Raw genomic sequence first — 16,400 nt, 5'->3', positions numbered from 1 at the left:
GTGAGTAGGGCACAGTGGGACACTTCAACCAGAGCTCATCCGCTCCATCTATTTCTTTCTTGCTTTTTTCTCTTTTCTTTTACTTTTTTTTCTCTCTTGGTGTTTTTTTTTGGTCTTCTTTTCTTCATTCCCAGCTTCAGCGCAGAACCAGGCAGGCATCCTATTGGCTCAGCTCGACCTGTGATAGTCTTTCAGCGGCCTGTGGCAGTGTATCGGGCCAGTCGCTCGGCCAATGTGGCAGTATCTTGACATGCGAGTGGGTCCTGTTCAGGCATTTTCCAGAGACAGCACGAGGAGAGTGGGGAGGTGGCAGCTGCTTCAGCAGCAGCAGTAAAGACATCACGGCCCAATGTGGGAAGAATGCGTGGTGAGGAGATTTCCCCCCCCCTCCCCCCAGTATCTACAGCGGGCTTCAAGACCAGGCAACTGAGGTCTCCTGGAGAGCAAACTAAGCAGAGGACTCAAAGACTGTTGAACGTTTAACTTTATTCCTTTATTTTTCTAGTTTATATTAAGAAGGACTTTAATGTTAATTATTACCTTATTTGTTTATTTTTCTACCTAATGTACGAAGGTAATGCTTAACTTTTTTAACTTTGTTTCATTTACTGCTTTGTACCTAAGTTTTCTGTACCTAAGTACTTGATACCTAAGATAGTGCCATGACCAGTGAAATTGCACACTGTACTCGATTATACGTAACAATAAAATTCAAGCCTCAATCTAAATCCAAAGGGTAACTAACGATGGATTATTAAAAAGTCCATCACTCCATTCATTAATTTTTAAAAACTCACTGAGATGAATTATTTCCTGTTTTGTAACAGATTTTCCACATTTGCAATATTTTGCTTCTAACTGGAATTTAATGTCTATGCAAAGTTTTATTTCAAAATTAATTGCACCACAAAGCAATTTCAACATTTTTCATTTGCTTCAGTTTTTTAATAACCTTTCCTCCAACGAAGGTCAGAATTAGGGATGTTTCCTCCTGATTAAATAAATATTCAATACCATTCAGGTATTAAAGCAATGCATGCCCACATGTAGCAAGACCTGGACAACATTTAGGATTAGGATGATAAGTACATTAGCATCACATAAGTGCCAAGCACTGGCCAGTAAGAATGAATCTAATCATCTCCACTTGAGATTCAATGGCAATATTATTGCTGGAACTTTCTCTGTCAACATCCTAAGGTTGTGATTGACCAGAGATTGAACTGAGATGGAAATGTGTTGCTGGAGAAGCGCAGCAGGTCAGGCAACATCTAGGGAACAGGAGAATCGACGTTTCGGGCATTAGCCCTTCTTCAGGAATGAGGAATCCTGAAGAAGGGCTAATGCCCGAAACGTCGATTCTCCTGTTCCCTAGATGCTGCCTGACCTGCTGCGCTTCTCCAGCAACACATTTCCATCTCTGATCTCCAGCATCTGCAGACCTCATTTTCTCTTCAGAGATTGAACTGACCAGACACATGACTACAAGAGCTGTGAATTCTGCAGTAGGTACCTCACCTCCTAATTCTGCCCACTGTCCACTATTTACTAAACACAAGTCAGCTGTGGGATGGAATATTCTTCAATTGTCTGAATGAGTGCGGCTCCAACAACATACAGGAAGACAGCATCCAAAACAAAGCAGTCCCTTTGATCACGACCTCATACATTATGTTCAATATTTCCTCTCTCCACCACCAACATACAGTAGTAGCAATGTGTACCATCTAAAAGATAGAATGCAGCAACTCACCAAGGCTCCTGTGAAAACACTTTTCAAAATCATAACTTCTCCTACATGCAAAGACAAAGGCAGTGGGCCTTTGGAAAAATACCACCTTCAAGTTCCCCTCCAGGTCACACATTATACTGAATGGAACAACATTGCTGTTGTTTTACAGTTGCTGATCAAAATCTTCTGACTCCCTCCCAACAGTACTTAGGGTGTAGTTACACCACATGGACTGTTGAGATTCAAAGGCAATTCGGAATGACAAACAACTCTGACCTTATTGTTGATTCTCACGTCCTAAGAATGAGTATAAAAAATAGTCAAGCAAAAAGTGCCGACTTAAAAATATACTTTAAGATACGCACCTCAAAACCATCAAAGTGTGAAATTTGTTGTTCAAGTTCCGAACAGTCCTCGTTTTCTAAGACGTTTTGTGTCTTCAAATACATCTTCATCGCAGTCACTCATTAAAACTGTGGAGACTGAACAGTGTTCACACACAACACGGGAAGATGACACAGGAAGGGTGATCAATGCTTAATAGAATACTTGGAACCCACAAGACTTCTTTTTTTCAGTACACAATGTTGTTATACTTTAAACTTCACTTCCTGAAAGCTATATGACCTGCTTGGTTTTTTCATGCGCTGTTTTTGTTTTATCTCTTGACAAATTATGAGCAGCATGGTGGTTCGGTGGTTAGCAACGCTGCATTGCAGCACAAAGGGATGGAGGTTCATTTCCTCCCTTTGGCAACTGTCCGTGTGGAGCCCGCATGTTCTCCTCGTGTCTGTGTGGGTTTCCTCTAGATATTCCAGTTTCCTCACACAGTCCAAAAATGTGCATATAAATTGTCCATAGTCCGTAGGGATTTGTAGATTAGGTGAATCAGCCACATGAAACGCAGGGTTGGTGGGGGGGTGGGGGAGGGGGAACGAGTCTGGCTCTTTGGAGGGTCAGCGTGGACTCCATGGGCCAAATGGCTTCTGCACTGTAGGGTTTCTATGAAATTGAATCATAAAGCTCAAAGAAAATTAACCCCAAGAATGCCTTAATATGTAGACTATATATCAAGCACTGAGGTAGGTTCCAGTTAAAACTTTTAAAATCACTAATGTGAAAGCTCATGGGCAAGACCTTTGATCCTTAGAGTGAGTTTGGATCATTTCAGCACATAGTTTTCATATGCAAATATGAGTCACAGAAATCTTCTACATCTGCCACGTATCTGAACACAAACTCTCATCGAACGAGGAATGTTGGGATTCATTACCTTTGCTCAAGATACTCACAAACTCATCACTGCCCTCTATGTTTACCAGAAGGTTGTTTCTGGAATCCTGTATTGCTTCAGTCCAGGAATAGAATAATAATTAAAATCTGAAAGAGCTGTGAATGCTGTAAATCAGAAACAAACATAGAAATTGCTGGAAAAGCTCAGCAGGTCTGGCTGCATTTGTGGACGGAAATCAGAGTTAATGTTTCAGGTCAGGTTCTGAGGTAGGGTCACTCGACCCAAAACGTTAACTCTGATTTCTCTGCACAGATGCTGCTAGACCTGCTGAGCTTTTCCAGCAATTTCTATTTTTGTTTATGGAATAATAATTGTTTTGCATGTGAGCATTTTCTTTGTTAAGTTATTAAATTATCTCAAAACTAAACTGTATTGATAACCTGTCTCGTTATTGACCTCCATTGGTGACTTCTGCAAGTTCCTCTCCTAGCAGCAGCTTAGACATTAATTGAGGGTGTGATGGTGAAGCAGGGACACCACCTACAACATTCCCATGGCAATAATGTCATTTTGTCCCAGGCTGACCAAGTGGGAGGAGATGGTGTAATCTAGTGCCTGCATGGAATCTGTATGAGTACCATTAAGAGATTTTCCTAGGGTGGAGAAATACAAAGCTGGAGGGCATATGTTTTAGATGAGATTGGAAAGATTTAAAAAGGACCGGAGGGATAAATGTTTCATGCAGAGGGTGGCACGTGGATGGAACAAGCTGCCAGAGGAAGTGATGCAATAATTACAATATTTAAAAGGCATCTGAAAATGTACATAAACAGGAAGGGTTTAAAGAGTTATGGGGCAAATGCTGGCAAATGAGATTGGGTCACGATATATGGTCGGCGTGGACGAGTTAGACCGAAGGGTCTGTTTCTGTGCTGTATGACTCTACAGCTCTATGATTTGGATGAAGAGAATGATAAATCTGCTGTTGATGGTAGAATATTGATGGAATATGTGGAAGATACAATGAGTCTGCAAAGTGATATAGATCATTTACTGTGCAATATTGTGAGATTATCAAATTTGTCAGACAGAATATAAAGCAGCATATTATTTAAATGGTAGAAAGGTATTTAGGTGCCCTTATACATGAATCACAACAGGTTAACATTAAGGTACAGCAAGTAATTTGGAAGACAAAAATGGATTGCAGTATAAAAGTAGGGAAGTCTTACTAAAACCATACAGGAGACTGTCGAGACTGAACCAAGACCATTGTGTATTTTGTTCTACTTATTTAAGGAGGAATATACTTTCATTGGAAGTGGAGCTCTTTAAGTCACCATTGAAAAGTTAAGTGAATGTGAATTACAGATCTTGCACATTTTAAGGATGAAATTGAGAGACACAACATTCTCTGCAGGGTTCACGACTATGTCTATTACTGTGAGGAAATTCTGACAGAACTGGAATATGGGATGGGGAAAGAGAGGAAAAAGCAAACAGTAGCAGAGGAACGGCAATGTTAATCACTACTCAGTTACCATACAGAATGAGTACAGGAGAGAGTTCAGTCCAGGGTAAGAGGGAGAGATGTCCAATTATCATTTAGCCTCTATCTTCCTTCAACACCATCCCTCTGTCAATCAGAAGGAGAACTGGTATGCAAAACTTTACAGATGACTGCCTTGCAAATCTTGCCATAGATCCCTCAAAGTTGCCATCCAAGTTGATAGGGTTGTTAAGAAGGCATATGGTGTGTTGACTTATATTAGCAGGGGAATTGAATTTAAGAGCTGCAGCTCTATAAAGTCCTGGTTGGACCGCACTTAGAATATTCTATTAAGTTCTGGTTGCCTCATTATACGATGGATGTGGAAGCTTTAGAGAGGATACAGATGAGATTTACTAGGATGCTGCCAGGACTGGAGAAAGGCTGAGGGATCTAGGACTTTTCTCATTGGAGCGAAGAAGGATGAGAGGTGACTTGATAGAGGGGTTCAAGATGATGAGAGGCATAGATAGAGTGGATAGCCAGAGACTTTTTCCCAGGGCGGATATGGCTGTCATGAGGGGGCATAATTTTAAGGTGACTGGAGGAAGGTTTAGGGGAGATATCAGAGGTTGGTTCTTTACACAGAGGGTGGTGGGTGCATGGAATGCACTGCCAGCAATAGTAGGTAGTAGAATCAGATACATTAGGGACATTTAAGCGACTCATGGATATGCACATGGCTAATAGTAAACTGAAGGTTACATATGTTAGATTGATCTTAGAGTAGGATAAAAAGTCGGCACAACATCGAAGGTATTGTTCTATGTACATTCTGTTCTACGCCAGATTATCTTGTACAATGCAGGTGTGCTGATGCTTATCCAGCTGCTGCATTGAGAAACTGTGTAATGCATTAAATGTTAATATTTGTAATAAAAGAAAAATAACAGGAAAAGGAGGACATGATTGTGTAAATAATATCCAGAGCTGAATGTGAGGGTGGGCCAGTGTTCAGTTTCAATCGTAACTTTTTAGGTACAAAAGCTCACATGTTGTTTTGGGTATTTTGTAGAGGTGATCAAGAAGGCAGATTAAGGCAGCATGGTAAAAGTTGTCTACATATGCGTTAGCAATGTCTTCAACAAGGTTTGGTTTGGTAAATTGGTTAGTGAGGTTAGATGACATGGAATCCAGGAAGAGCTCGCCAATTGGATACAAAATTGGCTTGAAGATAGGAGGTAGAGGGTGGTTGTTCAGAATGGAGGCCAGTAACTAGCGGTGTGCCACAAGGACTGGTGCTGGATCCACTCTTATTCATCATTTATATAAACGATTTGGATGAAAATATAGGAAGCACGGTTAGTAAGTTTGTGAATGGCACCAGTGAAGAAGATTATTTCAGAGTACAATGGGATCTCTGCCAACTAGATCAGTGGGCCAAGGAATGGCAAAGATGTAGTTTAATTCAGACAAATGTGAGGTATTGCATTTTGGTAAGACAAACCAGGGTAGGACTTACCCAGTTAATAGTGGGGCCCCTGGGGAGTGTTGTCGAATGGAGAAACCTAGGGGTTCAGGTACAAAGTTCCTTGAAAATGACATCACAGATATTCAGGGTGGTGAAGGTGGCATTTGGCATGCATGACTTTATTAGTCAGAGCACTGAGTTCAGAAGTTGGGACGTCATGTGACAACTATACAAGACATTGGTAAGGCCTCATTTGGAGTACTGTGTACAGTTCTAGTCACTCTGCAATAGGATGGATGCTATTAAACCTGAAAGGGCGCAAAAAAGACATACTAACATGTTGCAGAGACTGGAACGTTTGAGTTAGAAGGGGAGACTGGATAAGCTGAGACATTTTTCCCTAAAGCATAGGAGGCTAAGGGATGAACTTATGGAGGTTTATAAAATCATAAAGGGAATAGATGAAGTGAATAGGCAAGGTCTTTTCCCCAGACTAGAGGAGTCCAAAACTAGAGGGCATAAGTTTAAGGTGAGAGGGGAAAGATTTAAAAGGGACCGGAGAGGCATCTTTTTCACAAGAGGATGATGTATATATGGAACAAGCTACCACAAAAAGTGGTAGAGATGGGTACAATTACAACATTTAAAAGACATTTGGACAGATACGTGGATAGGAAAAGTTTAGAGGGATATGGGTCAAAAGCAGGCAAATAGGACTAGTTCTGTTTTAGAAACCTGGTTGGCATGGACAAGTTAGGCCAAAAAGCCTATTTCCGTGCTGTAAAACTTGATGACACTATGTTACAAGATCAGAAAAAGATTCAGGCCTGGGCTAAAACACTATTGTATGATACTCACCAATACAAGTGCCAAGGTAATAGCCATCTCCAAGAATAGAGTCTGATGACAGTTTCCTAATATTGAATAGGACTGCCATCACTAAATCCCCATCAACCAGCATACTGAGGGTTGCCATTAATAATAACCATAAATGCATCAGCCATAAAAATACTGTGCTACAAGAACAGGTCAGACCTGAGAAATTTAGCAGTGAATAAGATGCCTCTTGACTCTTCAAAGCCTTTCAGCAAGGTATTAGTCAGGAAAGTGATGAAATAGTCTCCACTTGCCTTGATGAGTGCCGTTCCAATGAAACACAAGAAGCTTAACACTATCCAGAATAAAGCGACCTGCTTAATTGGCAGCTCATCCACCACTTTCAACATCCACAACCTTCACTAATGCACATAAGCAGCAGTGTGTATTATCTATAAGGTCCACTACATCAATGTTCCTTTTACACAATCACAGCAGTTGGTCAGATCATTAAAGTTCTCGCAGAATTGCTGCCATTTCCTGATTGCAATAGGACTAGTATTTCCCTTCCGGCATGGTGGCTCAATGGTTAGCACTGTTGCTTCACAACACCAGGGATCTGGGTTTGATTCCTCCTTCGGGCAACCGTCTGTGTAGAGTTTACACATTCTCCCCACGTCAGCATATATTTCCTCTGGGTGCTCTAGTTTCCTCTCATAGTCCAAACATGTACAGGTTAGGTGGATTATCCAAGTTAATTTGCCCATAGTATCCAGGGATGTGCAGGCTAGGTGGATTAGCCATGGGAAATGTAAGGTTACAAGGATAGGGTAAGTGGATAAATATAGGTGGGATGCTCTTCGGATGGTCAGTGTGGACTTGATGGGCCATACTGGCTGTTTCCACACTTCCACTATGATTCTACGATTCCTTCTCTATACTGCTCCCAGCATGCATGAAAAGGGGCTTCCTTCTTGCTAGAAACGTATGTCAGTATCCCCTGGCACCACTCCATACCTGGGTTCTCTGATATTGAGCCATGAAAATATACATTTACACCAAAAACATTGCAGGCAAATTGTAAGGACCATGTCAGGTATCTCATTTTCCAAAGTTGCTAACAGTAGTGCAAATTATGCAATTCACTTTGGATAAAGAGGCTTGACTAATATGGGGTGTCACCATGCACTGTCATGGGGCACCACACACAGCCGAGTCAGCTGCTGGGCAGAGACAAATAAACAGTAGTTGAAAGCTGTAACTGGGAATCGTTGGGGTGGTCCCTAATAATCAGGGTTGTGGCAGAAGTGGTAGAGTGTGTATCTGAGATGGCAGCAGGGATTAGAGATGCTGTAATTGAAAGAAAAGAGACCGTAAATTCCTTGGGATTACACCAGCACCGCCTGGCCCACAACCGGTGCTATAACAGGTACTTTGCTCCTCAAGTTGGCAGCTCCCAACTCCATTTTGCTGCTTTCCTGAATTCTGGGAAAGATGGCTGGCAATGGTTACATTAAAATCCTGATTGTTGTGGAAGGCTAATGTACATATGTTAATGAAGTCTTTCAGCTGTCCAAGGTGGAACAAGTACATAGCACGCTGCTTTAGAAAAAAGCTGTGGCATCTCGTTGTCTGAAGAAGAGTGCAGTAATAGATGAATTCATAGGTTGATTAATATTCTGGGAACTTGTTCCATGTAAGGTGAGAGTGACAGCCCTCGATAGCAAGGCCATATTTGACTAATCAAGGAGCCTTAGCTGGAGTCAATACAAATTGGGGGTATCTCTCCACCAGCCACAGTCATACCTGGCACATTAGAAGATGGTTTTGGTGACTGAAGGTCAGTCATCTCTGCCTCCAGGACATCTCTAAAAGAGTTCCTCAGGGTAATGTCCTAGAGCCAATCATCTTCAGCTACTTTATCAATGACCAAGGAAATGAGTGAGATAGTTGATGCATTGCTTTTAATTCTCTAAAACTCTCTTGAATCATGGATGTTTCCATTAGATTGGAACACAGCAAATGTAACTTCATCATTTAAAAATGGAGGGAGAGAGAAAGCAGGAAATTACAGGCCAGTTATCTTAACATCTGTTTTAGGGAAAATTTAGAAGCTATTATTCAAGAAGTTATAGCAGAGCATGGAGATAAGTTCAAGGCAATGTGGCAGAGTCAAAATGGATTTATGAAAGGGAAATCATGCTTGAACAATCTATTGAACTTCTTTGAGATGTATCGTGCAATGAGTAAAGGGAAACTGCAGAGATACAGTACTTAGATTTGCAGAATGCAGCTGATAAGATTCCACAACAAAGGTTATGGTGGAAAATAAAAACTCAGGGCATAAGGAATTGCATATTGACATGAATAGAAGAAGAAGCAGAGAATAGGCCTAAGGCCATAAAAACAAATGCAACAAGAATAGGAGTTGGAGTAGCCTCCTCTACCATTCAATAGGATCATGGCTGATCTGATATTTCTTAAGTCCACTTTCCTGCCCTTTCCCCATAACCTGGATTCCCGACTGACCAAAAATCAATCTAGTGTGTTGCTGGAAAAGCACAGCAGGTCAGGCAGCATCCGAGATGCAGGAGAATCGACGTTTTGAGCTGGAGCCCTTCATCAGGAATTCTGATCTCCAGCATCTGCAGACCTCACTTTCTCCAAAAATCGATCTACCTCAGTCTTAAATATACACAAGGACTCTGTCCCCACAGCTCTCTGCGGCAAGGAGTTCCAAAGACTCATAACCTTTTAAGAGAAAAAAACTCCTATCTCAGTCTTAAATTGGCATCTGTTTATGTTCTGAGACCATGCCCTCTGGCCCTAGATGCTCCCAAAGGAGAAACATCCTCTCAGCATTTACCTTGTCAAGCCCCTTGTGTTTCAATGAGATTTCATTCTATTAAACTCCAGTGAGTAAGAGGCCTAAACTGTTTTGCCTTTGCTTATAAGACAATGCTTCCATGCCAAGAATCATCCTTGTGAACCTTCTTTGAACTCTCTCCAATGAAACAATACCTTTCCTTAAATAAGGGGACCAAAATAACTCTTAGTACTCCAGATGTGGTCTCACCAGCACCTTGTACAGTTGCAGAAAGACATACTGCAAACCCAACATAATAAGGGCCAACATTCTGTTAGCTTTCCTGAATATCTGCTGCAGCTGTGTGCTAACTTCTGTGTTTCCTGCACAAGTACCCCATTCCTTTTCTGCAGCTTCTCTCCAAAAGGATTGGTACTGGGATCTCCACTGTTTACAACTTATATATAAATGACTTGGATGAAGGGGTGGAAGGCTTGTCCGGACTTGTCCGACCTGCCCAGCTCCTTTTCCACCTATCTATTCCACCCTCTCCTCCCTGACCTATCACCTTCATCTCCTCCCCCACTGACCTATTGTACTCTATGCTACTCTATCCCCACCCCCACCCTCCTCTAGCTTATCTCTCCACGCTTCAGGCTCTCTGCCTTTATTCCTGATGAAGGGCTTTTGCCCGAAACGTCGATTTTGCCTGTCCTCGGATGCTGCCTGAATTGCTGTGCTCTTCCAGCACCACTGATCCAGAATCTGGTTTCCAGCATCTGTGTCATTTGTTTTTACCTGAAGGGGTGGAAGGTCTGGTTGTCAAATTAGCTGACAATGCAAACAAAGATAAGAAAGTAAGTTGTGAAGATAACATGAGGACGTTACAAAACAATATTGATAGAAATAGAGCACAATGTGCAGTTTTGCAGGAAGAATAAAAAACAAACCTACTTTATCATCTAAATGGTTTTAAGGTTTTAATCTAAGTGACAATGAAGGAACAGTGACATATTTCCAAGTCAGGATGGTAATCTCGTCAATATAAGAGTGGTCTTATAAGGAAAAATTTGACAAGGTAGACTTGAGATTAGGAAAGGAGAAAGTGAGGACTGCAGATGCTGGAGATCAGAGCTGAAAATGTGTTACTGGAAAAGCGCAGCATGTCAGGCAGCATCCAAGGAACAGGAGAATCGACGTTTCGGGCATAAGCCCTTCTTCAGGAATGAGGAAAGTGTGTCCAGGATATTAGATCCTCTCGTGGGGCAGGAGATATGTTGATGGTGTTTTGGCAGCACCCTCTTGAGGTTAGCCTGGTTGAAGTCACCAGCCACAATGAATAAGGCCTTGGGGAATTTCAGCTCCAGATGCTCACAATCCATAAACAAATTTTAAAAATCCAATATGATGGCTGTTACTATCTGGTAGAAGTGTTTTACAGGCTCAATAACATCAATGAAGACATATTCCATGAATATTACATTAGATGTTTGTAGTGATTCGAATGAGGTCAACTGACCTTATAGAGGCTTACAAAATTATGAGGGGCATGGATAGGATAAATAGACAAAGTCTTTTCCCTGGGATTGGGGAGTCCAGAACTAGAAGGCATAGGTTTAGGGTGAGAGGGTAAAGATATAAAAGAGACCTAAGGGGCAACTTTTTCATGTAGAGGGTGGTACGTGTATGGAATGAGCTGCCAGAGGATGTGGTGGAGGCTGGTAAAACTGCAACATTTAAGAGGCATTTGGATGGGTATATGGATAGGAAGGATTTGGAGGGATATGGGCTGGGTGCTGGCAGGTGGGACTAGATTGGGTTGGGATATCTGGTCGGCATGGACAGGTTGGACCGAAGGGTCTGTTTCCATGCTGTACATCTCTATGTCTCTATATAAGAACGGGAGTGGCCCTTGAGCTGTTCAGTAAGAGGTGGGCACCGCAGGGAGTGGAGTATATTATTTCTCTGTCCAATTCTATTTTGATTTAATCCCTGCCTTCCCCTTCACTGTTTGACCACACAGCATTGTCCTTTAATTTGAAGGGCACTGCTTATCACTGGCCACTTGGGTGTTTCTTTTCTTACTGGTGGTGGAAATTGAATAAAAAGTTGGTACACCTTGTGTCTTTCACTGTGTCTCACACCTGCACACACACAACATGGGTGCTGGGGAAAAATAAGCACAATGGCAGTTAGGCGGTAATGTGGGGGAAGGAACAAAAAAAACAGAAGTGTCAGAGCTTCTGTTCACTCTGAGAGCTGCCTCTGAGGAAGCTGGATCAGGGTAGAGTGAAGGACTCTGCACTTTAAAGAGAAGAGGAGAAAAAAAGAAGAGGAGTGTCAAAGATTCTGTTCACTCTAGGAGCCATCTTGGAGGTAACTGGGTCAGTGTTGTGTACTATGCATGTGTAAGTAAAGGGTGACTTGGTGATAGGATATCAACCTTTGTTGAGTTATTTCATTATCTACTCAGAATCAAATCTGCAACTTTGGCTTCTACTGGTTTGGACTAACAGAAGCAGGATACATCTTCTGACTCATATCTTGAAATGCGAACACTGTGTCAAAGACCACGAGCCAGGAACAGGAAGTAGAGCTTAAGGAAGGGTTTCTTCACACATAGTTCATTAATATTTTAGTGCTAGTAATTTGTTAAGGGAATTCAATACCTATCCTGATACTGTTTGGTTATGTCCTGACAGTAACTAAATGCTAAAAGAAATTATATCCCACACAGAAGGAGGAAGTTGATTAGAAACTCGCTGTGGTTTCTCTAATGCAGTCAGTAACAGGTTTCTTGGCAGTGTGACAAATGAATAACCCTCTGTCAGTTAAATTGCTATCTCTTCTTCAGCCCTTAACACGCCAAAAACAATAAACTAAAAAATTCTATGCTCTGTTGCCACAGCACACTGCTTTTGTTGCTGCTGCTCAGCACAAGACCTTCTAATAGGCCTGTGAGTGATAACGGGTAATTACTGATTGAGGAAGGATCAACTATGAATACTTTAACACAGGAAAAATTGATATCATAACAGCTGCTGTATCATTTTCAGGTTTTATGCTACGATTGCACTAGACCATCATGACATCATGTACAATGGAAATCCAAGCATTCTCGCTGTTCAGCTGCAACTGACTGTCTGTTTAAGATGCCCAGTAAGATTCATTCAGCAACTTTAAACTCTGTCCTGAATTCCTGTTTATCTTAAATTTTTTAACATTTCATTTTTATTAACTTCTGTGATAACTGGTATCCTCCAGCTCCATTTGTATCACTGGGATTAAAAGTAGGAATCTGTAAAGCCATTCATTATGTTGGTGGAATAAAAATCAACAACTGCTTGCAACACCATTCAATGGAATAAAACATCCCGAAGTGCTTCACATTGAGCAAAATCAGACATTGGGCCAAACATTGAAGCAGATGACCATTAGCTTGGTCAGAGAGGGATGTTGTAAGATCATCTTAACAAGCACAGAGGAACAGAAATTGAGGGAAGAAATTCCACAGTTGAAGGCACAGCGACAAATGTTGGAGTAATAAAAATGGCACAACTGGTCCATGCTGAGCAAAATGTCAGTCTGTGCTAACACCATTTCCCTGAACTTGACCCATATCCTTCTAATGCTTTCCTATCTATATATTTGTCCAAACGCCTTTCAAATGTTAATGTACTTGACTCAACCACTTCCACTTGCAGCTTATTCCATATGCGGACCACCCTCTACGTAAAGAGGTTTCCCCTCAAGTTCCATTTTATTCTAACTTAAACTGATGCCCTTCATCCTCAATTGCCCAACCCTGGGAAAAAGACTGAGTGAATTAACTCTATCCATGCCTCTCATGGTCTTATGCGCCGCTATAAGTCTCCTAAGCACTAAAGAAAATAGTCCTAGCCTGTTCAACCTCTCCCTATAACTCAGACCATTGAGTCCAGGCAACATCCTAGTAGATTTTTTCCTCACTGTACTTGAGCCACGCTTCCTTTTTTTTTGGTCAAAGCCTCAATATCTGTTGTCATCCAGGGCTGCCTATTTCTGCCAGTCTTGCCCTTCACCCTCATAAGAGCATATAGACCTTGAACTCTAGCTATCTCACTTTTAAATGCGTCTCACTTGTCAGAGATTCTTTTGCCTGCAAACAAACTACTTCAATCAACCCCTGCAAGTTCTGGTTCAATTCCATCAAAATTTGCCTTGCCCCAATTTAGAACTTGAACCTGCGCACCAGTTTTGTCACTCTCCAGAACTATTTTAAAATTAATAGAACAATAGTCACAAAGTTCTACAGCTGATCTGAGGCATTCTGGACCCTGGCACCTGGGAGGTCACAGACCAACCTGGTCATAGAATCTCCTGTTTGTCCCCCTAACTATCAAGTCTCCTATCACTAAGTTCCTGTTTACCTTTACCCTTTCCCGCTGTGCCTCAGAGCCACTAGCCTCGCTACTGTTGTTACATATGGTGGTGTACCGCAAAGGTTGGTGTTGGGTCCACTGCTGTTCGGCATTTTTATAAACGACCTGGATGAGGGTGGAGAAGGGTGGGTTAGTAAATTTGCAGGTGACACTAAGGTCGGTGGAGTTGTGGATAGTGACGAAGGATGTAGTAGGTTACAGAGAGACATAGATAAGCTGCAGAGCTGGGCTGAGAGATAGCAAATGGAGTTTCATGCGGACAAGTGTGAGGCGATTCACTTTGGTCGGAGTAACCGGAATGCAAAGTACTGGGCTAATGGTAAGATTCTTGGTAGTGTAGATGAGCAGAGAGATCTCGGTGTCCAGGTACACAGATCCTTGAAAGTTGCCACCCAGGTTGACAGGGTTGTTAAGAAGGCATATAGTGTTTTAGCTTTTATTAATAGAGGGATCGAGTTCCAGAACCGTGAGGTTATGCTACAGCTGTACAAAACTCTAGTGCGGCCGCACTTGGAGTATTGTGTATAGTTCTGGTCACCGCATTATAAGAAGGATTTGGAAGCTTTGAAAAGGGTGCAGAGGAGATTTACTCGGATGTTGCCTGGTATGGAGGGAAGGTCTTACAAGGAAAGGCTGAGGGACTTGAAGCTGTTTTCATTAGAGAGAAGAAGGTTGAGAGGTGAGTTAATAGAGACATATAAGATAATCAGAGGGTTAGATAGGGTGGACAGGGAGAGCCTTTTTCCAAGTATGGTGACGGTGAGCACAAGGGGCCATAGCTTTAAATTGAGGGGTGATAGATATAGGACAGATGTCAGAGGTGGTTTCTTTACTCAGAGAGTAGTAAGGGTATGGAATGCTTTGCCTGCAATGGTTGTAGATTCGCCAACTTTAAGTACATTTAAGTCATCATTGGACAAGCATATGGACGTACATGGAATAGTGTAGGTAAGATGGGCTTCAGATTGGTATGACAGGTCGGTGCAACATCGAGGACCGAAGGGCCTGTACTGTGCTGTAATATTCTATGCTCTATGTTCTATTTGATGGGTCTCACCCTGAACATCCATAAGGCGAATATCCTCCACCAACCTGACCCAACATTGTGGAGCAAAATCTTGATCATCAAGGTCCGACAGGGAGGCCAGGGAGAATGTTTACCACTTCCAATATCTAAGGAGTGTCCTGTCAGCTGAAGCTGTTAGTGATGAAGAGAACCAGCATCGCCTCCAGTGTGCTAGTGCAGCCTTCAGCCGCCTGAGGAAAAAGGTATTTGAAAACAGCAACATCAGATCCAACACCAAGATCATAGTTTACAGAGCTGTGGTAGTTCCTGCCCTCATATATGGCTCTGGGATGTAGACTGGCTCCACCAGGCATTGGAGCAATACCATCATTGCTGCCTGTGCAAGATAGTGCGAATCCACTGGGAAAAAGGACACAGCAATGACATCCTCTGTCAGGCCAACATCCCCAGCACTGGGGCACTGATCACCCTTGATTGGCTGCGACGGACTGGGCATGTCGTCCGTATGACTGACTAAAGAATCCTCAAGCAGGTGCTCTACTCCCAGCTCCGAAACAGCAGGCAAGCCCCAGGCGGACAGAGGAAGCGCTTCAGTGATACCCACAAGGCCTCACTGGTAGAATGCAGTGTTTCCACAGACACCTGTGAACCACTGGCCCAAAACCTTCCTAAGTGGAGGAGGAGCTTCTGGGAATGCATTGGGCACCTTGATACTGGCCGTCCAAAAACAGTGAAAGGGGCGTACTGTCACACCAATGCCCCACCCACCCCTTCCTGCAACCACCTTCTGACCCAAGTATAACAGTAACTGCATCAGTCTGTACAGCCACCTATGGGCTCACCCTGAGAGTGGAAGACAGTCATCTCCATCTGCAAGGGCCTGCCAATGATGATGATGATGCCTACTAAAGTTTCTTTAATTTTATCCATAGGCTATATGAAAAGGTATGTCAGGATGGCATGGATATATGTAGTGTAACCTTGGATTCATGAGTAATGCAGCGTTGTCGGTGTACTTGCTGAGCAACAATGATGAATAATAATTTATGAAATATTTCATACTGCAGATTCTAAAAGTAGTCTGACACAAAGCACAAAAAATGTTTCTCTTTGAAAAATGATCCTTCAAAAACCTGTAAAAATTCTAAACCTCATTACATTTTTGATCAATCGAGATTTGCAGTGCAGTGCATGTGGCACATTGTTAGAAAAAAGCAATCTATCCTTCCAAAAAATGTTGCAAAAATAATTGAAGAGTGGTTTGGTGACACTTAGGTCCCCAAACTAAGTAGATTGTCCTAGTGTTTTCAGGAATCAAAGATTAATCTCTTAGATTCTGTAATGAGTACCATGTTCTACCAAGCTACACAAGAGTGAACAAATCAGGTTTATGAACTCATCCAG

At 42.2% G+C, this 16,400-nt stretch overlaps 1 protein-coding gene across 15 annotated transcripts in view; it reads right to left on the bottom strand.

Annotated features, from left to right (window-relative positions):
• Window positions 1-16,400, bottom strand: part of mctp1a (multiple C2 domains, transmembrane 1a) — a 643,540-nt gene that overhangs the window by 447,587 nt on the left and 179,553 nt on the right. The window contains exon 1 of one of the 15 annotated variants that reach the window (XM_087999193.1): window positions 2,098-2,373. The exons of the other annotated variants lie outside the window; for them this stretch is intronic. Within the exon in view, the coding sequence (XP_087855319.1) occupies window positions 2,098-2,187 (90 nt within the window). The 5' untranslated portion in view covers window positions 2,188-2,373. Of the gene's footprint in view, window positions 1-2,097; window positions 2,374-16,400 lie in introns of those variants that run through there. 15 annotated transcript variants of the gene reach the window in all.

This window comes from Chiloscyllium plagiosum, unplaced genomic scaffold (assembly GCF_037043375.1).
Source record: "Chiloscyllium plagiosum isolate Xiang-an unplaced genomic scaffold, Cpla_swu_hap1 HiC_scaffold_2, whole genome shotgun sequence".
In the NCBI taxonomy this organism is placed as follows: Eukaryota; Metazoa; Chordata; class Chondrichthyes; order Orectolobiformes; family Hemiscylliidae; genus Chiloscyllium; species Chiloscyllium plagiosum.
This window is presented reverse-complemented; position numbering and strand designations above follow the sequence as displayed.